Here is a 25,774-nt window from a genome sequence, read left to right on the forward strand (position 1 = left end):
GACAGGATCTTTAAAAACCTCTGTTGCGTGCTTGATGACACCTTTAAGCATTGGCAAAATGGCAGTAGACCTTTGTGTGTTATCAAAAGTGTCTAATAGGAAATCTTCCTCCACAGTATCGGTGTGCAAGTCAACCCGATGGTACTAGGCAGCTCTCTGGAATAGTAGGTTAAAACCTATAGTGTCCTCTGGTGGGGAAGGTCTGGAAGGATATACATCGTCTTGTGGGACATAAGGCACATCAGGGGTGTTATAATCAACCCATGGATTAGGTGACTGAGGGGGACTATTGGTCCCTGCTGGGTCATATGCACCCCCACCTGTGTCATCGAGTCTGTATCTACATCATCATCTGGATTAGTGGATGGTGTAGGTGAATGATGTGGTGAAGGAGGTGTAGGAGGAGGAACAGTATGGGGAGGTGGTGGAGAAGGGACCCTTAATGGAGAGGTTGCAATGTCTCTCTTCTTTGGAGGAGGAGGAGGTGCAGGCGCCTCAAAGTCTCTTCTTGGAGCTAAGAGCTAGTTTGCCAGTCATAGGATCTTTTACAAGAGTTTTTGGAGTAGGATCTGGTGTAAAAAGTTCTTGTGTGTAGGGCAGATCCTTCGGTGTCGAAGTTTTCGGTTCCAGACGTTTTTTCGGCACCAAGTCTGTAGCTGGTCTAGGGTCTTTTGGTTTAGAAGTGTGACCTTTGAAATGTCTTTTACCGGAACGTGTTTTTTTGGTTCCGGTGTTTTTTCAGCTCCGAAGTGTGTGAATCTGGACCTTTAGGCGTTTTTTTACCCGGCTCCGAGTGCGGTTTCGGCATCGATGAGCCGGTGCCAGTCTTCGGCGCCGAGTCCTTAGGTGTTGGGGCAGTGGTTGGCGTGATTGAGGAAGATGGCTTCTTCTTCGGTGTCGGTATGGGGTCGGCACCGGGAATAGGCTGACTCGAGCCCGAGCTGCCTGAAGGCTTAGTAAGCTTCTTTGCCGGGCCCCAAGGTGGGGCGTGGGAAGCAGTCTCTCAGTGTGCACCCAGGCCCGAAGGTGAGGGTGTGATGGAAGCCTCTTTTGAGGGTGTCGAGGAAGGGTTGGGGTCGACGGTCTTACTTACGACCCGTTGAGCTGGAGTGATGAAGAATCGCGTCGATGTGGAGCACGATCGAAACAATACCGTCGAACTGGGTGAGGATTGCGCACCGAAGGAAACTCAGTTCCAAACCGGAGCGCAGGAAACACATCTGAGCCCGATGGCGGAAAAAACTATCTGAGGATGGAGCCGATGCCTATGCGCAATGTGGTCCAAAGGAGGAATCCCCTATCTCGTGACTTCCAAAGAACTTTTCAGGACAACAACAAACTGCAAACATCCGGGCCCAACACTAGGTGTCGATCTATGCACAGTGTGTAATCTGCAGCTCATATGCCTCAAACTGATAGTTACTCCCCCTGTTTAGTGATGAAAAAGATGAGATAGCAGATATCCTCATGACGACTATAGCGCTACAAGCAGCCACAACAGACAGCAGGGCTCCCCAAACTCTTTAGAACCATGACAAGTACATTTTCAATTGCAATAGTCACAAAATTTGCACAGACATACTTTTACTGATAAAACTATATTGCACACAAATGATAACGCGTGGAAATCGGGTTTCATTGAATTTTTATCATTTGTGCATCACCAATAAAGTGACTTGATTTGTTTTTTTTCCCCTTAAATTCTCTATTTCCATCGAACATCACAATTAGAAAAAGTACTTCATTTTTCCTTTACTAACTGCTGAATGTGTATAGTAGATATTACAGTTTGTTCTGCTTTGCAAAAACAAATGACATCCCATAGCCTCTCCTTTAATGCTTACAGTACCCGAGCAAGAATGCCACATACTTCACTTTACTTTTCTTTCTATGACTGCAAAGCCAGAGGAGTTTGTAGAGTATGGAAACATCAATCCCCATGTTAAACAAGCATTTACAATGCAATAGGTCTTGCAGCATTAAAGTTTGAGCTATTGGCATTGTATATTACAATGTGTTGCATTAATTTGTTATCAAACTCTGAATTGTTGTATAAAGATGATTTGCAAACCGTCCAATGTTGCTGAATAGTAAGCAACGTTGTGAATAATATTGTTTGCTAGTCATCCTTGGGTACTAGAGTACTTCACTTGAGGTAGAGGTATTATCTTTAGACTACAGGTGCCGGTGCCGCTTGAGCTAGAAACAGGGCCAGCCACTCACTCCTCTGCACTCACTCCTCTGCACTCACTCCTCTGCACTCACTACTCACTCCTCTGCACTCACTACTCACTCCTCTGCACTCACTACTCACTCCTCTGCACTCACTACTCACTCCTCTGCACTCACTACTCACTCCTCTGCACTCACTACTCACTCCTCTGCACTCACTACTCACTCCTCTGCACTCACTACTCACTGCTCTGCACTCACTACTCACTGCTCTGCACTCTCTGCACTGCACTCACTACTCTGCACTGCACTCACTACTCTGCACTCACTACTCTGCACTGCACTCACTACTCTGCACTGCACTCACTACTCTGCACTGCACTCACTACTCTGCACTGCACTCACTACTCTGCACTCACTACTCTGCACTCACTACTCTGCACTCACTACTCACTACTCTGCACCCACTACTCTGCACTCACTACTCACTATTCTGCACCCACTACTCACTACTCTGCACACTCACTCTGCACTCACTGCACTCACTCCTCTGCACTCACTCCTCTGCACTCACTCCTCTGCACTCACTCCTCTGCACTCACTCCTCTGCACTCACTCCTCTGCACTCACTCCTCTGCACTCACTACTCTGCACACTCACTACTCTGCACACTCACTACTCTGCACACTCACTACTCTGCACTCACTACTCTGCACTCACTACTCTGCACTCACTACTCTGCACTCACTACTCTGCACTCACTACTCTGCACTCACTACTCTGCACTCACTACTCTGCACTCACTACTATTTACTACTCACTACTCTGCACTCACTAGTCTGCACTCACTACTCACTACTCTGCACTCACTACTCACTATTCTGCACTCACTACTCACTACTCGGCACTCACTACTCACTACTCGACACTCACTACTCACTACTCACTACTCTGCACTCACTACTCACTACTCTGCACTCACTACTCACTCAGAGTTAAAAACTGTCAAATAAAGGCCTTCCTTCTCCCCTATGTCTCTGACAGTTGCAGGGACGCCCACTTTCTCCCAACCACCCCGTCCCATAGTGCCGCATGCCTGTGGAGGTTACTTTGTTATCGAGGGCAGCCTGACCAGGGGGGATAGCTTAGCGTGTCAAGTGATCGCTGCAGAAGTATGCTTATTCCAGAAGGTTAAGTGCGAGGCATGGCCGCCCAGTAGATTGGTGTTGAATTTGGTGATAACGAGACACCTGTTGCTTAAAAGGATCATCCCATGAAGTTAAAAAACACGTACACACTAAAATGTCCATATGCAAAAACAACTCTACCATATTTCATACTCACCTTCACTGACCTATCCATTCCTAAAAGCACAGCAACATTACAGATGCCCGACTCCGCAAAGTACAGAAAAAAGCAAGCACTGACCACTGGCCCCCCGGTTGTGCAGTCTAACACATACCAGACTGTAAAGTGCGCCGGACGCAGGATGGTAAGTAACAAGTATTTTATTGTAGAAATTACACCACTCAACAGGAAAAACCTCCAGCTCGATGTGGACCATAACGGCAACTGTCAAGGAGCAGCGCTCCAAACCAGAATGTAGAATGCAGACTTGACAGCTGCATGAGCCACAAACAAGATACAGATAAATACCACACACCTTCCTCCCTTAATAATATATATTTTTTATAGAAATAAAACTAAGGTACAATAACAAAGAAATGCAGAAAATGCCCCCGGAATCCCGCCGGCCGCGGCCGCACCGGAAGTCAGGCAAGGTCGCCTGTGACGGGGGCGGGGCCGCGTCCGGACCGGAAGAGGAGGCAGGCGGAGTCAATGCGTCTCGTGCTTAGAGCAGAGTCCCCCGAGATTGCAGGTAAGTTCAAAAGGGCTGGGGGACTTGGTGTACTCGCGTGTGTGTGTGTGTGTGTGTGTGTGTGTGTATGCTCGTGTGTGTATGTATGTGTGCGACGGTGACGGCGGCGGGGGGAGGGGGGCCTTGGTGCACTTGTGTGTGTGTGTGTGTATGTGTGGGGGGGGGTGTGTCTCTGTATGCATGTGCGTGCTTGCATGGGCGCTTGTGTGTGTGTCTGTTTGTATGCGCATGCGTGTGTGGTGTTTCGAGCTTCCCAGGAGACAGCGCCTGGCCACAGCGCGCGTTCGCGTGCGCGTGGCAGTTTCAAATCGCCATGCGCGTGGCCAGGATTGTCTCCTGGGAAGCACACATGCCGACAAAAGGTTCTCGGCGGAGACGCGCTTCGCGCGGCTAGCCGAGACCTAAAAATATAAGCAGCAATTTGTCAGAACACATAGCCTGGCACTGAACCCCTGTATTTGAAGCACAGCAAATGTGACAATATAAAAACAGAATTTAAAGGTATGTTTATTTACTACTTGGACTTTCACTGCCCACCAAAAACCGGGTCACGACCCATAGTTTGGGAAACACTGCAAGGGATCTGCAGATCTATTAAAATATGCCATCTAACTGAAACCTATAGTGTTTGCCTCTCTCATACTTCTGCATTCAACACTCTGCTCAGTCCTATAATATGATAACAGCACCTCAGTGGTCCTCACACACAACATTGAAACATGGCTCAAATAAAATAGAAAAGACAGCACACTTCCAGCCACACAGCCTACAGTATGGAGCATGATACCCAAACGATTACAACATAGGGCTATATAAATGTTGCAATACAGCAATACAATAAAACAATAGAAGGTGAGACTGCCAGCCTCATGCAAAAGCATTAAAAAAAATGTATATATATATACACATATATATATATATATATATATATATATATATATATATCTCAATGCACACATATATACATATACACACACATATATATATATATATATACATATATATATGTATATATATATATATATATGTATATATATATATATATATATATATCTCAATAACAAACAAGAATAAGGGGTGCGGGAACAATGGAGTGGTGTAAAGCAGCAGGAAGAGAGCAGACAGGAGAGAAAGCAAAAAAAAACATTTGGTGGTCGCATGGGGTGCTAATAGACAAATTAAAATGGTTTCCTGCTGTTACCAGAGTAAGGATATAACTCATTTAATAAAAATGATGGAAAAGAAACTAGGGGTGGGAAAAAAGGGGGTCGGGCACCATCGAATCAGGAGCATTGAACTGAGATAGACAAGTATGCTATCCAGTCATGAACAAGGGACTGGCCCAAAGGCCACTCTATGTATTATAATACTGTAGAATATAGGTCTTAAACAACAGGCAGATTAACTTCCTGCTGCACCCCCCACCTCTATATACCCAATTCAACAGGTTAGCCCTGGTGATACTAAAATATCACTACATCAGAATTAGAAGCAACTGTCTGCAGTGCTATAATAATTTGTGAGTGTAAACCAAAGTGAATTATTACTGCTTGATGACTCAATATGGATGCAGAACCGTAAGGCATTTGTGGAAATGTATATTTATATGTTTACCTCCAGATAAAAGCTCTTCCTTGATAACAGAGTCCATAGGGATTGTCATCACATTATCCTTCGATCCATCTCCCTAAAAATAAAAAAATAACACACGCTTTTTAAACAAGACCCATGTCATTTGCTTGGTAAATATGTGCTCCTGAAAAGCATTTGATGAAGATGGAAAGTGCAGCTCCTTTCATTTCCAGGAATTGCACAGAAATGACTAGTTCTTCCAATGTCACCCACTCAGTCTGTGTTAACAAACATTTAACAGCACAACATTTTTTGAGTGTAATCTCTTACTCTTCAATAGCCCTCTTACTTCTCCCTGCCTTTATCGCTACAGGATTCTAAGCAGATCACTGAACGGAAAGCCAGAGCAAGGGGTGAGAAGAAACATCCTTCTCTAGTCAAAAGAAACAAAGAGTGACAAAACAGTTTATTGTATGTCATCCTTGACGCTTCACTTCCCATTTTGATAATAAATGTAGTAAGAGACATGGCCAATTCAGGATTTTTGCAACCGGGACAAAGGGACATTTTACCCCTTTACATTAATGTGTTTACCCCTTTACACTTAAGTAACTCACCCCTTTCATGTACAGCAAATATGATGTGGAGAGAAGAGGGGGTTTTAGCATCTAAATAACTTTGATAACAAAAGAGTCACATAAAGCAGATATCCGGTAGTAGTGAACAAGTTACTTACCTTTGGTAACGATGTAACTGTAAGAGACATAGATTAGTTATAGATTCCTTACCTTTTAATTACCCCCAGGCGTCAGACTGGATTCGGAGAATTTATTCATCAGCAGTACCCCTGGGCGTCGAAAGGTGGCTTCGGTCAGCTCCGCGTTCGTCGTTGGCGTCATGGTCGCAGGGATGACGTCGCAGTAGCTGCTTAGACGTCGCCCTCGTAATCGGACGTCAGTTCTTATACACGACATTCCACGCCAGAAGCGCGGAGCCATGCAAGACACTGACCACTAGTGCACAAAACTATGGCCCTGAAAAGGGATTCCCCAGCCCTACAAGTCAGTTTGCAGAACGGGGAGGATGGGTGGGGCGGTAAGGAATCTATAACTAATCTAAGTCTCTTACAGATATACCGTTACCGAAGGTAAGTAATTTGTTCATCTGAAAGAGACAATTAGTTATAGATTCCTTACCTTTTGAATAGATACCCCAGTAATACCCACCCCGGAGGTGGGCCTACCAACTAAGTTCACACCAGAAAGTCCTGGAGAACAGAACGGCCAAAGAAGACATCTCTCCGGACTTGGCTGTCCTGGCAGTAGTGTTTTCTGAACGTGTGCAGAGATACCCATGTAGCTGCCTGACAGATGTCATTGAGGGGGACTCCCTGTCCCACAGCAGTGGTAGCTGCTGTCGCCCTGGTGGAATGGGCGCACAGTCCCACTGGAGGCTCCTTTTTTGCCAAAGAGTAGCAAGCTTTAATGCACAAAACAACCCACCTACAAATGGTCCGTTTGTGCACGGCCTGACCTTTTTTGGCACCCACATAGCCAACAAAGAGCTGATCATCCATCCAGAATTGCTTGGTGCGATCCAAATAAAATGAAAGCGCACGTTTTGGATCCAGACGGTGGAGCCTCTCTTCCTCCTTAGAAGGATGCGGAGGCGGAAAAAAGGTGGTAAAAGTGATGACCAATGTGAAAAGAAGTAACTACTTTGGGGAGAAAGGAAGGTCTGGTTCTTAGGACAACCTTGTCTGGATGAACAGCAAGAAAAGGAGGCTTAGAGGACAGAGCAAGAAGCTCACTCACCCTGCGAGCAGAGGTGATGGCCATCAGAAAAGCAGTCTGTACAGTTAAAAGTCTGAGATTACAGTTTTGCAGTGGCTCAAAGGGAGCACACATAAGATATGTCAGAACTAAGTTCAAGTCCCACTGAGGCATTACGAAAGGGATAGGAGGAAAGAGATGAGTAATGCCTTTAAGAAATCTATTTACAATAGGGGACTTCAAAAGAGAAGGCTGATCAGGCAGCCGAAGATAGGCTGAGATGGCTGAGAGATAGCCCTTCAGTGTGCCCAGAGCAGAGCCCTGGTGTGCCTAAGAAGGGAGGAGCAAAAGAACCACAGAAAGAGGAGCAGAGAGGGGATCCACAGGCTTTGCTGTGCACCATGCCACAAATTTGCTCCATCCTCAAGAGTATACCGTCTTAGTGAAGGGCCGCCTGGCCGCCAAGATAACATTACAAACTTCGGGAGGAAGGTCAAAGGCTGTCAACTGCTACCGCTCAATCTCCACGCAAGGAAGTGGAGGCTAGACAGGTTTGGGTGATAGGCTTTCTCCTGCAGCTGCGACAGAAAATCCTCCCGAAGAGGCAGTCAGATCAGAGGATCGATGGCCAGATGTAATAGCTCAGGATACCAGACTATTCGTGCCCAATCCGGAGCCACAAGAATGACTTGGGCCCGGTTGCGCTTGATCTTCTTCACCACTCTGGACAGAAGTGGTATAGGCGGAAAGACCTTAAGAAGACAGCAACTCCACTCATGACGAAAAGCGTCGCCGAGCGAGTGCCGTCTTGGAAATTCCAACACGCAGAACCACTGACATTGTGCGTTCTCTTTGGTGGCGAATGAATCTAACAAAGACTCTCCCCACTGCTGAAAGAGACCTTGCACCACCTCTAAGTGAAGACACCATTCGTGATCCATCTTGCACCTGCAGCTGAGTTTGTCTGCCCTGGCGTTCACTGAACCTGCCAAGTGTTGAACCACCAGGGATATGCCCTGATGTTCAAGCCATGTCCAGAGGCGAAGAGCCTCTTGACATAGAGTCCACAACTCCACCCGCCCTGTTTGTTGCATACCACATGGCGGTGTTGTTGCCCATGAACACCTGCACCGCTCTTCCCCAGACAGAGGGAAGGAATGCTTTGAGGGCAAAACGAATCGCCCCGAGCTCCAAAAGGTTGATGTGAAGCTCGGACTCCACCGGAAACCAGAGGCCTCTGATCACTGCCTCCCCCATGTGGCCGCCCCATCACAAAAGTGATGTATCTGTCATCACTGTGAAATCTGGTTGGGGAAGGGAGAGGGATCTGCCATTTATCCAAACCTGGTGCATGAGCCATCACAGCAACCGTCGTGCAGTACCCTCCAAGATCTGGACGCAATTGGAGAGATTCCCCTGCTGCTGTGGCCACTGGAACTTCAGGTCCCACTGCAGAGCCCGCATATGATCCACCTGGCATGATCCACCAGCAGGATGCAGGAGGCCATGAGGCCCAGCAGCCGCAGGGTCATTCTGACCGAAACCCAGGATAGGGGCTGAAAGATCGGAATCATAGCTCGAATATCCCGGACTCGCTGCTCGGGAGGATAGACCCGAAACTGCATCTTGTCCAGAACCACTCCAATGAAGAGGCGCTTCAGAGGAGTCAGGTGTGACTTCGGCACATTGATAGAGAATCCCAGCAAATGCAGGAGGTCTGCCGTAGTCTGGCGGTGGGAGACGACAGCCTGGGCGAGTCCAACTTCAACAGCCAGTCGTCGAGATAGGGGAAGAATGGAACCCCTGATCTGCGCAGATGAGCTGCGACCACCGCCATCACTTTCGTGAACGCCCGAGGGACGCTGATAAGGCCAAAGAGAGAATGGTACAATAGAATTAGAGAGCACCCTGCCAAAGCATAAGTCACAGTCCCATACGGGATCCTTTACTTTCAATATACGGTGACAAAAATATGTATCAGAGCCAAATACACATCAGACAATTTCCATTTTACTTTTTCTGTTTATTTATTAGTTTATGCAGATACTTTAAATGGACATGATTCATAATTAAATTGCCATGATTCACTTAATAAGAAAAAGGGGGATGCCTCTCTTTATACATATGGCAGAAACTTAAAATTACACATATATGTCCCACACACTCCCGTACATCCAAAATAGAGTCACACTCACTTTCACAGTATAGGAATCAATCAATCCCGCATGCATTCATACGTCGCATTCATACTGGTACATCAAGGCCTGCAGTAAGGGTAAAAACAGGACTGCATAGACGGAAGTACGACTGTGGAGGCAAAAGGGGTTGGAAAAAGTAATCGACAATAACTAGGTTTCTGCCATCCACAGGAACCACGCCAACACGTGTTTCGGTGTGAGGCCTATTCAGGCCGCACCTTCATCAGGGCGGTGGTGTACCACGGGGTTGGGGACTCACAAGCACGTAGGCCCTACTTAACGGAGTAGATGGTGGGTGTGTAGCGATGAAAAGAGGCCAGTTCAAACAATTTATTTCAAGTCTTTCTTTTCTGAGCTATCGTTATCTTCGTGTGCATACATATGCTGGTGATGGGGTGCTCCAGCCGGGGCTCCCTCTTTACTCGGTCACGATACAATTTGTACAGCAGCGGCCTTTCTTTTGGCCAGTTTGTCCGGAATAAATAGACTTCCCGCTCCGCAGCATTCAGGGCGTAAGTGATGTCAATAAATTAGAGTGTAGTCTCCTCGGTGGGCTGTGTCCGTCCAAAAGAGGAGATGGCGTCAGATGACGGTAGAGGATATTCCACCCGGTGGACGTTTTTGCTCTAGGGGTTCACGGTTTCCCAGGATAGATGGGCTCCGTTCGGACCGCGTAGCGGCAGTTAATCGTGAGGAGAGCTGACATCACAGCAACTGTCGTGCAGTACCCTCCAAGATCTGGACGCAATTGGAGAGATTCCCCTGCTGCTGTGGCCACTGGAACTTCAGGTCCCACTGCAGAGCCCGCATATGCCACCTGGCATGATCCACCAGCAGGATGCAGGAGGCCATGAGGCCCAGCAGCCGCAGGGTCATTCTGACCGAAACCCAGGATAGGGGCTGAAAGATCAGAATCATAGCTCGAATATCCCGGACTCGCTGCTCGGGAGGATAGACCCGAAACCCCATCTTGTCCAGAACCACTCCAATAAAGAGGAGCTTCAGAGGAGTCAGGTGTGACTTCGGCACATTGATAGAGAATCCCAGCAAATGCAGGAGGTCTGCCGTAGTCTGGAGGTGGGAGACGACAGCCTGGGGCGAGTCCAACTTCAACAGCCAGTCATCGAGATAGGGCAAGAATGGAACCCATGATCTGCGCAGATGAGCTGCGACCACCGCCATCACTTTCGTTGATAAGGCCAAAGAGAGAACGGTAAACTGAAAGTGCTTGTGGCCTACCAGGAACCGCAGGTAATGCCAGTGTGCCAGCAGGACAGGATGTGAAAATAGGCGTCCTGCAAGTCCAACTCTGCCATCCAGTCTCCGGGGTCGAGAGCAGACAAGACCTGAGCTAGCGTCAACATTTTGAACTTCTGCTTCTGGAGGATGCAGTTGATGTTCCTGAGATCCAAAATGGGACGCAGGCCTTTTCCTTCTTGGGTACCAGAAAGTAGTGGGAATAGCAAACACAACCACAACAAATTTGGCAGGGAGTGAGCCTAGTGGAGCGGGGAGAGCTCGGGAGCTCCTCCGCGGCTGTCCTCCACATACACCGATGTCGGACACCAATCCTGTGACCCGGCGCCACTATCCGCCCATAAAGGTCCGGTGCCCCCACTGAGCGCCACTGCTGTGGTCGGCGGAGGCGAGAAGGGGCTAAAACCCGAGATTGCTTACCTCCCTCCCTGCTCTGCATGTTTTCTAGCGGCAAAATGGCGCCCGCGATCGGCGAGACTGGCACCAGGCAGTGAGGGGGACTGACGTCGCACCGAAGACGCTAGAAAACGGCTGCTGAGACCGGAGGGAAGGCTGCTGCTCCCGCTTGTGACTGTGGTGAGGAGGTGTCCCATAGCGGCGGGCGGGGCCCTACAATTGCATCTGGTCTGTTTTGCCATGGCTGCCTGTCCTTAAGATGGCGGCGCCCGGGACAGGGCAGGCACCGTTTGAAAATCGGCACGAATTGAGGGCCCTACAAGTTCTCCACTGCAGGCAGTAGGGGGCCTTACTTTGACTCAGGCCCAGGGAGCCTCGAGGACATCTGAAGAGCGTCCAAGGCAGCACCTGAGAAAACCACTCCTCCCCGTGCCTGGAAGGTGTCTGGTTCTCTTGCAAAGCGCTGAAGTGCTCTCGAGCCAGAGTCACGCTATATTAAACTGCATAGAAAACTACAAAGATATAGGAAAGCAAGCTTTCGAATTTAAAGGGCCATTACTCACTGTGGATCATAAAATAGCGCCACCTACAGAAATTTTTGAGAAAGGTGCTCCAAAATGGCGCCACCCGAGTCAGAGCACAGCACTGCTGAAACTGCCTGAAACTGCCTGTTTCAGCTCAATGCTACTGACGCAGCCTCAAACGGTCCCCATTTTGGCTCAGTACTACTGTTTCACGACCAGCACATGTCACCTGACCTGAAATTGGCGTAATTTGAGACCTCGACGCTGCGCACGGAGGTGAGCCCATGAAACTTTTACTCAGCGCGATTTCAATGCGCGTCCGGTGCCGCTTGCCCTTATGTTACACCAGCACACCTACAGGCCCGCCTATTGGCACCTTAAATTGCGGAAGTGTGAGCGGAGAGCCCCTGCGGACTCCCGGATAAACCCTACAAGTTTGGCACCACTTGCACTTGTGCTCCAAAATGGCGCCGCCCGACTCCGAACACTGCACTGCTGTAACGGCCTGAAACTGCCCGCTTTAGCTCAATCTTACTGACCCAGCCTCAAACGGTCCCCATATTGGCTCAGTACGGCTGTTTCACGACCAGCTCATGCCGCCTGACCTGAAAATGGTGGAACTGGAGACCTCGACGCTGCGCGCAGCGCGCACCTGCACGCCTAATTACCGAGCTGTATTTAGTGTGTCCACAGCCTGTCTTCCAGATGTTTCATCTTCACGGCTAGTGCTTCCTGCAGCAATCGGACATCGTCTGCGAGTAATGCATTCCTCCATCAAAATAGCCATCCGCTTAACTCTTTAATTGTGTGGTATTTATTTCTACACTTTTACAGCTGCGCAGCAAATAGTGCCAGCTGCACCGTTTAGGCCTTTTACAGCTGCGCAGCAAGTAGTGCCAGCTGCACCGTTTAGGCCTTTTACAGCTGCGCAGCAAGTAGTGCCAGCTGCATCGTTTAGGCCTTTCTACAGCCTGACGGCACACTAACCCGGAGTATGCGCCCCCTTTTTGCCCTCTTATTTCTCCTCACTACCGCTCTCCCAGTAACACCTCTCTCATCTTTCTCCCACCCTCCTTCGCCTCATCTTCTCAACATGGCCACCTCTCGAGTTAAGTCTGGAGCCAATTGCTACAAAATCATTTATCCTCCCGACCAGTCTAAAGCTACAATAAAACGACTGAAGCATAACACTATTGAATGTTTCCCAGACTCCCTTTTTGTGGATCAATTTTACAATGGTCGTCTTGGGAGGCTCAAAAACGACTTAATCTTCTTCACTCGCGACACCCCCTCTTGGTCCAACAGTTTTTACAATTCCTTTAACGTCACCTCCTCCTCCTCTATCCCATATGGGAAACAACTAAAAATATCCCCCTCTGGGTGCTTCAATGCCTACCTCACTATCTCACTCTATAACAACGGTACTGTCATGATCCAAGGCAAAGACTCCTGCCTCTCACTCTTTGACCACCTCTTCCCCTCCTTACTCCCCCCTCCCTGCAACCGGGCTTCCCTTTGACTCTCCTTCCAGCTCCACCCATTACTCCCTTTCTCCTCCGCCGACCCCACCTCACTCCAGTTGGCTACACTCTCGAGAAGCGCAGGTCGGATCTCTTCCCTCCCCCCCAAATTACCTCATCTCCTATTCCTCCCCCCCACAGTATGTACCCTCCCACATTACTTCAGCCTTACCACTAGCTAACACGCTCCTCGTCCCATCTGCACTATCACGGTACTCCAATCTCGTCTCCTCCCCCATACTTTTTCCCATCACCCCCTTTTTCTCCTCCCCCATACTTCTTCCCATCTCCCCCCTCTTTAGTCCACCTCTCCTCCAACACTCTCCCCCAATTAACTTTCCCTATGCTCCCCTTAGCCCTCCTTCTATCCCTCCTGTCCCACCCTTCATCCCCTCGTCACTCACCCCGTTTTTGCCACATTCCCACTGCATCTCTCTCCTCCTTCCTACTCCTTCAGTTCTGCCACACTACCCCCTTTCCCCTCCTAGTAACCCCTTCCATCTCCCTTCCTCGGGCCCAGCAGAACCACTTCCCCTCCTCAATTTCCCTCTCTCTCAACCCCCCTCACTCTGCCAGATGACAGTTCCCTCACTGCTACCTCTCCTAACGGACAGAACCTCCGCAACCACTGCTCCTCTTTTCCTCCCAAACGTCCTACATTCCCATGACGCCACACAGGCCTCCCCCCTCCTTCTTCCCTACCGACGTGTTTCGCACCGTTCTCCCTCTAAATTTATCCTTAATTCCTCTCCCTCTGGCAACACCAACAATGACAACTCTCCCTTAACCCCCAATTCACCTACTCCCGCTCCCAACCTCCACCTTTCCCCACCTGTGAACCCCACCCCCCGACTCACCTCCTGTCCCCCCACCTCTCCCTGCCTTCCACCACCAATTCCACCCCCCCTTATTTCAATCGAGCCACCCAACCTTCCATGTTCTGCCTCTTTCTCACTGGAAAATACGCTAGGCTCCCTGATCACCTCCATCTCCCAGCTTACAGCTGCCATTTCACTTCTATGCTCTAAGATCTCCACCCCTCCATGCACCTCTACTCCCTCCCAACTTCCCCGGAGTTGCACCTCGCCCCCTCACCCCAACACAGCCAAGCTCAACCTTTCGTCTGCAAACGTCGTAAACTCGCACAAGCCCTTGAACGCCACCCTTCTTCAACAGGCATACCCTAGCAACCCCACTGTCTACACTATTCCGACCATCACCTCTGTCAGAACAAAGCGTCCACCTAAACCCTCCCGAGCACCCCCGCAAATGTACAATATCCCGATCACTCTTCAGAGCCCAAGTGCCCCCGTCACCAAAACAATCTTGACAGAGCTGCACTGTGTGCTTCACAACTGCAGATCTGCAGTAAAACACAAACTTGAAATCTCCGACACCATCACCCTTCACAATCTTGACATGCTCTTCCTCACAGAGACCTGGTTCAAAGATACCTCTCACGCTATTTTTGATCTCCTAATACCCACAGGTTACTCCATATTTAGGAATGACAGAACTGAAAACACGGGGGGAGGTGTTGCAGTCATCTTCAGAAACGCCCTCCAACTTAAGGCATCTCCTATCAGCTCCCCCCACACCTTTGAATGCCTTTCTCTTGAACTTCAATTGCAACACCGATCACCGCTCAGATTCCATATCATTTACCACCCGCCTCGTAGTGGCTCTTCATTTATAGAAGATCTCAAAGACTTCATCAGCGACCAATACTCTCAAAGTGACAATCAGACCATCGTGGGTGACTTCAATCTCCACTGGGGCGCACCGCAAGACTCCTCTGCGAACTCACTGGCCACCTTCCTCTCTGCAAATGATCTTATCCAACACTGCACTGAGTCAACCCACTCCAAAGGCGCAATCCTGGACCTTGTTATTTCTAAAGCAGGCATGCTTTCTACTACTACCCCAATTCATGTAGACTGGTCTGACCACCACCTCATCCCATTCTCCCTTCAACTTTCACACTCTATAACTCTTGGCCAACCCAAGAGGGCCATCTCCTGGTTCCGTGATGCCAAAAACATTGATATCGGTCCCCTCTGTAAATCAGCCTTGCTATCTCTTCCAAGGCTAGACCCGAACATAGCTGTTGACGATCTCACCTCCCAATGCCTCAAAGTTCTTGCAGCTGAAATTAATAACGTCGCTCCACTCAAAAGCAAAAGGATAAGGCCCACTCCCTCAGCACCTTGGTTCAACAAATCCCTTTATGATGAAAGGAAGCAGCTAAGATTCTTGGAGAAGCAATGGAGGCAATTGCCCTCCAATGACAATTTAGCCATGCTTCGCACAGCAAGATCCAAGTACCACAAACACATCTTCCTTGAGAAAGCGACGCACTTCAAAGCCCTCCTTGACTCCGCCAAAAATAGACCCAAAAAACTATTCGATCTCATCAAGACTCCGAGCTGCTCTCCCCCAACCTCCAAGGTGGAGGATTCTTCAAAGAGAGCAGCGGATTTCGCTGTTTTCTTCGATGGAAAAGTGAAAGCACTTGTGGATCAGGTTGCTCATCCTACACCTCCTGAGGAGCGCAAATCCTTAGCCATTTGGCAGAGCTTTGACCCCATATCCGAAGATGCCCTTCTCAAGTGCATACGCGAAACAAAGCCCTCAAACCATTCTCTTGACCCCATCCCCAGTGCCATTGCCTTTGACTTCTATACCCATTCCCTTTCCTATTGGACTACCCTGATCAACCTCTCCCTCTGGCAAGGCTCCCTTCCTGTCTCCTTCAAAACTGGGCAGGTCACCCCTCTGCTTAAAAAGCCCACTGCTGATGCGAATGACCTCAACAACTTCCGCCCCATCACTAACCTTCCCTTTCTTGCGAAGATCACAGAAAGATGTGTAGCAAAACAAGTCTCTCGTCATATCAAGGACAATGATCTTCTTGACAACTGTCAGTCCGGCTTCATCCAAAACTGCAGCACTGAAACAGCCCTTCTGCAAGTGGTTGATGATGCGCTGAGGATACTCGACTCAGGGGGGTCCTGTCTGCTAATTTTCCTTGACCTTTCCACAGCCTTCGACACTGTTAATCACAACACCCTCCTCAATATTCTTCAACAGAGAATGGGCATGGAGGGCACTGTGCTTAAATGGTTGGCATCCTTCCTCTCTGACAGATCTCAAATGATCAAAATAGCGAACAGTCTCTCTTCTCCTGTGGCGGTGGGTCAAGGTGTTCCCCAAGGCTCGATACTAGCACCAACATTGTTCAATCTCTACTTAGAACCACTGGGAAACCTCCTAAGCAAATCTGGGATTCACTATCATCTCTATGCAGACGACACTCAACTCTACCTCAAGGTTGCCTCCTCTCATGATCTCTCCATCCTAAGATCTACTCTTGACTCCATTCAAAACTGGATGTCAACTCATCAATTGATTCTGAATCCCTCCAAAACTGAATTCCTCCTCTTCTCCTCCTCACTCTCTCCATGTTCAATCATGGATGGATCAGATGAATCTACTAAACAATAAACCCATCATTGTCGACAGTGCAAAATCCCTTGGTGTCATTCTTGACAAAAAACTCAATCTAACTCCCCACATCAATTCTATTGCAAAATCTGCTCGCTACCAACTGCGCCTTCTTTGGGGAATCCGTCGCTTCTTCCCGGAGCAGGACCTTATAACCCTGGTGCAATCACTGGTCCTCTCTAGACTAGACTACTGCAATTCTCTACTTACTGGCCTCCCCAAATCTCACCTGTCCCCACTTAAGTCTGTCTTCCATTCAGCAGCTCGTTTCATTTATGGGGCCAAAAGAAGCGATCACATCACACCAATGTTATCCACCCTCCGCTGGCTTCCCTTCGAGGCTAGAGCTATCTACATGACTGCCTGCATTACCCACAAAGCCTTGCACTCCTCATCTCCCCGCTACCTGGCGAATAAACTGAAACTCTCTGGTGGCTCTAGACTTTCACGCAATGCGGAGAACCTACTGCTTGAACCTCCCACTTTCAAGAAGGAAAGAACAATGGCCCAATCCTTTTCAGGCAACGCAGTGAGAATCTGGAACTCCTTTCCACCTCAGCTCCGGACCACCGCCTCCTCCCAGGCCTTCAAAAGGGACCTCAAAGTTCTCCTCCTCCAGAGACACCTCCAAAAGTAATTCACGTCCTCTTGCTATTTGTGAGGAAGACTTCCCACTACTGATAATTTCTACTTTTCATGACCATGGAAGTGCATTCCCAGTGTATGCCTATGATTGGAGGGTCTGCCTTTTTGCAGTATTTTCCATGTACTGGTGTTCGGTGCCCTTTTGTAACATGCAAACACCACTCTGCCCTTGCATTACACGGCTGCTACCTCTCACATGTTTTTACCTTTGTTACTTGCACAAGTGCCACCTTGCCCACGTAACGCTTGTTCCTGTGCCTGAGTGTCTAGCACTTATTGCAGTACTATGCCTCAAATTATACTCTGTTTTCTCTTATAACTGCACACTTGTCACTTTCATTTCCTCTTGTGCACTTTTGACTACCTCATGTATTTTTGGTTGCTCACAATTTTTTCTCAAGTATTTTGTTTGCTCATGATTGTCACTATTACCTTTACTACCTCATGTATTTTTGATTGCTCACAGTTTTTACTACCTCATGTATTTTGTTTGCTCACAATTGTCACTATTACCTTATGTAAGTAACGTATGTTTTTGCAATCTGTTCTTTTGTAATGTTTCTCATTATGTTTCATCTCTGTTCCTAATGTGAAGCGCTCTGACGCCTTCGGGTAAAGTCTGCGCTATATAAAAATGCATAAATAAATAAATAAATAAATAAATAATAAATAAAACCTACTTCTGGGGCAGGAACTCACTCGATAGCCCCCTTGGCCACAAGAGCCATAACTTCCTGTTGAAGGGCTAAATGATTCTCCGACATGCGATGGTACTGAGGTGGCATGGAAGGAGGGGTAGTCTCTAAGGGGAGGGAGTAGCCCCTTCGGACTATCTGCAAAACCTACCTGTCCGACGTGATGGTGCGCTAGTAAGGGAGGTGATGGCGACTCCTGCTGTCCAATGGCAATCAGTGGCCCTGAAAGGCGGGACTAGGAGGGTTTGGAGGCAGCTGCAGAGGGGTGACTGGAGGACTGGCCTGCCCGCTGGCCCCCAGACCCACAAGGTTGTGTCCCACGTTCCCGGCCACGCAGGGGATGAGCAGCTTGCGCCAGCCTGAGGCTCTGGGCGGAACGTGGTGGGTCACCCCTTCCGTAGCTACGAAAGGGGCGGAAAGCAGACTGCGCAGGGTGGGTGGTGGAGAGGCCCAAGGACTTGACCGTAGCCCGGGAGTCGTTGAAGCGCTCTAGTACGTAGTCTGCTTTGTCGCCCAACAGGTGACGGCCATTAACGGGCATGTCCATCAGGGTAGCTTGGACATCTTCTCGATCCCTCCCGTGCCACGAGTACAACACCCGTTTTTCTGTAAATTTGTTCTGTGAGCATTTCCATAAGTTTGACTTCGCTCCTATTACACAATCCCCAGGACCACCCACATTATCGTACCGGTCCTGTGTGAAAAAGGTCGACTTCCCTAATTGCGTAAAGTATTCTTCAACAACACGAACTCGCATGAAATATATGTATGAATGAGTGTATATACCCGCGCTGACTTCTAATCACCAGAGTAATATCAGTAGGTTTTTTACGAGAGTTGATGCAATTGAGACTAGCTATCGATTGATGCATGCCTTTTCTATATATGTATATACACAGTCGCAATTTGTGTTAGAATGCAATTAAATCGCCACTGGGAAAATACTTCTGTCACATGATTTACAATATGTTACAACGCAATGAATCTGAGTGGCACAATGAGGGGTTAGACCCCTCTATACATAGGCATGCACCACATGTTTGGGCATGCTCACTTACATGGCATTCACTTTAGACCACTTGATTATGAAGCAGGGCAGCAAAATTGCCTGTGAATATGTGTTAAATGTTATTTGTCGGTGTCCTTTTTCTTTCAGATGGAGCATGGCAGTTGACACACACTACATTTTACACTCCACGAGGAGCAGCTACTCTGCCCTCACCTTACTGATAGAATAGGGAACTCCCATCCTTTCATTCCCTCACACAGGGGGTCCAATTGCCCTGAAGAAAGTCCTGGACCTTCATGGCCATTGTGGACTGAAACTTGTCGGCACTAGGGTCCTAGGACCATAATATCCTAATAAGACCCACTTTTAGATTTTTTAAATACCCAGACAGACCCAAAAATAAAGGGAAACCGGGGGTCTGCCTGAGGTATTTTATCTTTAGAGCCCCCTCTCCTCTTATCTATTCAAAGAGCTGCCAACACTGTGGTTGAGCCCACCCCGACTTCTAGGGGTCGGGGTGACCCGATGATGAAGCATGACACCACTAGGGTGTGTGAGGGTAATATAAACAAAATAGTTTTTTTCCCTACAATCATGGTTGGGTTAGGTACAACCTTACACTAGAGAGTCCCCCTCTATCTCTATTTCTCTACCTCGGGTACAGTTTATTTTCTCACGCAACTGACCACTACGTGGTCAATTGAGTATCTTTTTGTGTTTTGTAGCTTGGACATCCCCAGAAAAACCAGTCGATCTCAGCCAGGTGTAGCATCGAATGGCTACCGACGTTAAAATCGTCTTGCCTAGCGAGTCGGCGGTGTCCAGACCACATCGTATGGTAAGCTTGGCTGCGTCTCTCCCCTTGGCGACGGCACGGGAGAGCACGGCCTGGGCCTTCTCCAGGCACTGGGGCAGCACCTGCTCTACCATATACCACAAGGAGTGGGTGTAACAGCCAAACAGACATGCAGTGTTTACCGACCGCAGTCTCAAGCTGGACGAAGAAAACATCTTCTTCCCAATATGGTCCAGCTTCTTGGATTCCCTATCAGGTGGAGTGATAGGGAATGCGCCCTTGGACATTGAGGCTTGGACTACCAAGCTCTTAGGGGTGGGGTGTTGGGAGAGGAAAGTGGGGTCGCCCAGAGCCGGGCGGTTACGTCGGACAATCATCCTATCCACAGGAGCCCCTGTGTTGGGCCTGGACCAGGTGTCCAAAAGGATGTCAGTTAGCGCTTCATTGAACGGCAGTAGGGGCTCCGAGGAGCTTGCTGCTGGTTGAAGCACCTCCGTCAGGAGGTTAGTCCTGACTACCACCGTAGGTAGCTCGAGGATGAGAGCCTCTGCCGCCCTATGCAACACCACTGCGTAAGAAGCTCCCTCCTACGTAGCCACGTTAGGAGGAGACAACATGCCATGGTCTGGGGAGGCATCCAGACCACTGGCTTCCCCTACTCCTCTCTCCAGTCCAGTTCATCCAACTGGTCAGTTAAAGGGTCTCCGGACCCCTCCCAGTCCTCCTCACCCTCCTCTAGTTGCCAATCTGGCCTAGGAGGAACACCAGGGTAGAACAGGGTACAAAAGTATCCATCAGCGTCGGATCCGGCCTTGGTCGACATCGGTCCGGCTCCGTGTTCAGTTCAGGGTCGAGGCCAGGGTTCGACACTGGTTGGGGACGCAACCGACGTCGGCTGCCGACGTGGTGCCTATGGAATCGGCGCTGGGGAGGTGTTATCAGGTCGACCGGCGCCGATCCAGATCCAGGTCTGGATCCAAGGGGACCCTGTGGTGCAGAGGCCAAAGCTGCCGGTGTCGAATGCCCAGGCCCCCAGCCAAGTCCGCGAAGCCCTAAGGCGCGCCAGTGGAGTCAGGCTGTCCAAAGATGGCATGCATCGCTTCGTAAAAGCTTCGAAGCTGGGCGGGGGTCGCTCCTGGTCCCAGAAAAGGAGGGAAAACCGGAGCTGCAGGACAGGCACTATCCGCATCCCGCGTCGCGTCGGCCGACGGACAGGGGGTAGCCGAAGAGCGACAATGCTTCTTTGACTATTTCTTGTGTTTCGACTTACCTGAGGGGTGCAAAGACTTCGAGGACGAGTGGATGTGACTCTGCAACCGGTCCCTTGACCTCCCACGCAACCGGGACCTCAGGTGCCACGGAGCGGGCAGCCGGGCCTCGAGAAGCTTTCGGGACCACTCCCGCAAAGACTTTGGATTCATGGTCCGGTAGTCGGAGCACGACTTGGGGTCGTGATCGCGCACAAGGCACCACAAGCACACACTGTGCAGATCCGTCACAGACATCAGCCTTCGGCAGGACCCGGAAGCCTTGAAACCGGGCATCCCTAAGTGCACCAGGAGTCAAAGACTCAAAAACGGTGTCGACAAAAGTCGTAAAAAGATCAGCCAAAAAGTGACTGGAGATAACGTTCTCTCCGGATCTGCGCTGGCTGGGGAGGAAAAATAAAGAACTGATTTCAGCGCGCGATGTCATCCCGGCGACCGCGACGCCAACGACGAACTCGGAGCCGATGAACGCGAAGCCGACCGATGCCACCTTTTGACGCGCAGAGGTACTGCTGGCGGAAAAATTCTCCGGATCCAATCTGACGCCTGGGGGTAATTTAAAAAGTAAGGAATCTATAACTAATTGTCTCTTTCAGATCACTGTTTTTAGTTTAACACTTCCTAGTTCAATTACTCACTAAAGCAGTGCTTGGCACCTTCATCTCATTGCCACCTACGAATAAAAGCCCCACTTTTGCTTCAGAATCCCATAAAAAGCCAACATGTGAATTATTGATCGGACTCTGATATCATACTGGCATGCCACGGGTCGTGGCTTACAGAGCCATAAGATGGCCACTAGAACCTAGAAAACTCAGTATGAAGAACTGTTATATGTTCTCGTCACGCTGTTCATTGGTTTACTTTTTAGGTCTCGCGACCTACGTTGCACTGCACAGCAGTGCCCGCGCAAGCGAGAGTCCTTTTGTCCGGGGTTCAGAAATGGACCCTGGAATCGCACACGCTTGTGCGTGTGTCTTTTGTCTGCTGTTTGTGATTGGGCTTTGAGAGCCTGTATTTTGTTAACAGAGCACGCAATAGGCCAAAGGCAGGCGCACTGCTCCGCCCACGGCCTATTGGTGTCTGTTACGCGAACCATACCCATATGTTTTGAATTATCGTGCCCAGACAATGGCGCGATAATTCAAAACATATGCTGCCTCGCAGTGGCGCGCGCACGCACCACTCGCGGGTGTTTTTTTTTTTACAATAGCGAATGCGATCACTTTCAGTGGCGGTTGTTTTTTTTTATTACAATAGTGATCGCGAATGCGATCGCTTTCAGTGGCGTTTGTTACATTTGCTGTAATTTTGTGTGTGCAGCGTTTATGCTCCAGGACATGACATTGCACTAATGTAAGGCAGTGCTTGTGTGTGGATCCCAGGTATAGCGGTGTCATTCTTCGTCAGACACTTCATACTTTACACTAGGCCTCATTAAGTCCCTGCAGTGTGAACACGAGCATGAGGAGGCTGGAGCTAGCGAGGGAGTACTATCCAGAGCCCCACCCCCTCTTTATCCGTCCACAATGAGAGGGGGGGCAGTTTCACAATGGATTACTTCAAAGCAGACACACACCAACAGAATGAAAGTCAGACTCCGCCAGAGCAGGTCGGACATGTCCTGAAGCACAAGGAACAGGTGAGGGAGTCCCCCCGACATGGAGCATAGTCTGAGCTATCCAGAGGGGAGAGCACCCTCTGTACACTGGGGGTTTAGTAGCAGTTTAGGAATTTCCTATCTATCTTTTCCGAGATCCTAATGGTATCCATGTTAGCGTGTCTTGAATGGGGGCATGAAGGACACTTTGGCAGTAGGAGCAGAGAAGTGCACGTGCCACGTGGACTTGGGGCTTTCCTTTAAAACATGACGGGGAACATCATTCTGACAAATGCACGGAAGGGCATTATTCTGAACATACACTTTATATCAAACATGGAGTGAGAACAACAAAACTTATATGACGGCCTCCATCCCCTCACAGCAGAAGCAGAGACCGTGAATGAGAACACGTATGACATCACAGGTCTTGTGCAGGAACTGCAAGGGGGCGTTCCGCCACACCAGGAGAGAGAGAGGTAAATAAAGACCATATCTGACAAACTGGGTCAGGGACAAGAGGGCCGTCTCCAGGTACATTACTTGAGAAGTGATCTCGACAAGAAGTTGGAATGTGTCAATGCCTTGCCATGCCTTTAGCCTGAAGACACGTGGTATCGCCCACAGGATTGTGACGTAATAATGACATATGAAAGAGTCTCCATTGTGACATGCCCGGTCTATACACGAGTGGTAACCAGGGAAATGCAGCACTGGACACCAGAGCACTGGCTGAGAGGGCAGCATCCTCTGGCACGAGCTGGGGATGGAGATGTCACAAGGGCAGACCCGACCCCACAAGAAAAGAAGACATCAGGGGGTGGGGGACAAGGAGGCAAAACCGAAGGCTTATGGCTTAGGATGATGTGTGTTATCTATGGCAAAACGCTGCCCACTGGAGACATACAGGAGGTAATACTTGCCATATGGGGGAACCCATGACAAATTGTTGAGCCTTGCATAGTGGAGGTAATTTTCACGATATAGGGGCACCAGTGGAAAATGGGGGGCTTTAAGGCAAAATGGTGTCCCTGGTATATGGTAATCCTAACATAAGGAGGCACCCGTGGCATACTGGAGGTCAAATAGAACAAAATGTTGGCCTTAGCATACTGGAGGTAATGCTTGACATACAGGGGACACCACATGAAAATTATGGCCAACTGGAGTTAAATACTTACATATGTAGTGAAACCAAGGCAAATTTCGAAAAAATTGAGTCAGCTACTGGTGAGGGGCACGCCAGGAAAGTACTATAATAACGTCATTTTTTTTTTTGAAAAATAGTTTTTATTGCAGACATTCAGTACAAAAGTGTTATCACAGAATTAACACCTCTTAGCTTCTCCATTCTACCGTTTCCAATCTTTTCTATACACAGCCTGGAGGCCCACATTCCGGAGGTCGGGCGACAATGAAAAGAAGTATGCTCGGGGTCTGATAAGGCGCATCAGGTGTAATCCTTTCTCCTGGATATGTGCTCGTCTGCTTTTCAACTACTCCTCACTATTGAATCTCCCAACAGTTACCAACAGTCCCCAACATCCCATCCCTCCCTCCTCCCAAATGTCCACCACCGACTCAGAAGTTCTCAGCACTATCTTAACTATGGGTGCAATCAGGAGACAGTGTCTAGTATCTACCTAGGCTTGCGATGTCCCTGGTGTGTCTCGGGAGCCGTACTCGTCCCCGTCCAGGTCAACCTCATCCTACCGTAGTGTGCTATCTCTTAGGGCTTGAACCAATGCCTCCCAGGCCGCCGCCGTGTCCAAGGCTCTATCATTCGGTTTACGGCGAGCCATTTGGTACTGGTGCGTGCTGTCACATACGGCCCAGCTCAAGAACTCATTGACCCATCTCCTGTGTGTGGGACCTACTCTCGCCTTCCAATGTAGTGTGATTTCCCTTTTAGCTATGATCAGGCCCATATCTATGAATTTGCTTGTGGTTTTATTTTTGGGCGTGTGCGGAAACCAGTGTAGTAAGCATACTGCTATATCGTATTGCAATGCCCGGTCCGTCACTTCAGTTAAGGTATCCCCAATCGCTTGCCAATATTCCCGGAGGCCAGGGCAGGACCACAACATATGCTCCAGCTCCGCTCCATCCAAAGCGCATATCGGGCATGCCGCCTTGGCTGCTCCAACATACTTCTTGATTTTGCCCTGGGTCATGTAAGCACTATGCAGCACGTAAAAGTGGATCTGCTGAAAGCGCGCGTTTCTCGTGCTATTCTTAGCCCGTCTCATTAACTGAGCCCAAGTCGATTCAGGGATCTCCCTGTTAAGGTCCGTTTCCCATTTGGCCTTTAGCATCGTCAGCGGCGGCAGGTTTTCCCGGAGCATTTTGGAATACAAGCATGTCCCAGCCTTATAGGTTCCGGCTGCCATCATGGTGTACTGACAGGCCATGGTCGTCGTTGGTTCCGCAAGTCCACCCCTCCAGTGCTTCTGGATGGCCCTAGTCACCGCAGCGTGCAGTAGGTATTCCCCTCTAGGTAGCCCAAATTTCTCCTGCAACTCTTGATACTGGACAAGGGCCCCGTCCTCGTAGAGGCCGCCAACCACTTGTATGCCCGCGTCCTCCCAGCTCTGCAACTGCGACCAATCTCCTCCATGAGGGAGTGCTGTCAGCATTCCCAGGGGTATCTCTGGGGCAAATGGGTGCTGCACCCCCGCGCGACGCTGGGATCGGTTCCAGCAGAGCCTGAACGTCCGCTCCACGGGCATCAGATCCCTAAGAGCGATTCTCTGCTGCAAAGCGATATAGGCTAGAACATGGCACGGTGTGCCCCCGCTCCTCCCGCTCTCCGGGCCTCGATAAACCCTCGCTATCTCCTGCGGGAAGATCTGCAGTTGCGCCGCCAAGTAGTAGAGTTCAAAATCAGGGGTCGCCATTCCACCCTCGTCTTTCGGGCGGGTGAGCGTCGCCAGCGCCACTCTACATCTGCCCGTCCCCCATATGTAG

General features: G+C 49.4%; 1 protein-coding gene across 2 annotated transcripts in view; it reads right to left on the reverse strand.

Annotated features, from left to right (window-relative positions):
• The window catches only part of LOC144828458 (ubiquitin carboxyl-terminal hydrolase CYLD-like), a 677,169-nt gene that overhangs the window by 369,199 nt on the left and 282,196 nt on the right, over positions 1 to 25,774 (reverse strand). For both annotated transcript variants that reach the window (XM_078686635.1, XM_078686637.1), the window contains one exon: positions 5,666 to 5,738. In XM_078686635.1, the coding sequence (XP_078542761.1) occupies positions 5,666 to 5,738 (73 nt within the window). The remainder of the gene's footprint in view (positions 1 to 5,665; positions 5,739 to 25,774) is intronic.

The sequence above is a fragment of the Lissotriton helveticus genome, chromosome 4_1, assembly GCF_964261635.1.
Source record: "Lissotriton helveticus chromosome 4_1, aLisHel1.1, whole genome shotgun sequence".
Taxonomy (NCBI): domain Eukaryota; kingdom Metazoa; phylum Chordata; class Amphibia; order Caudata; family Salamandridae; genus Lissotriton; species Lissotriton helveticus.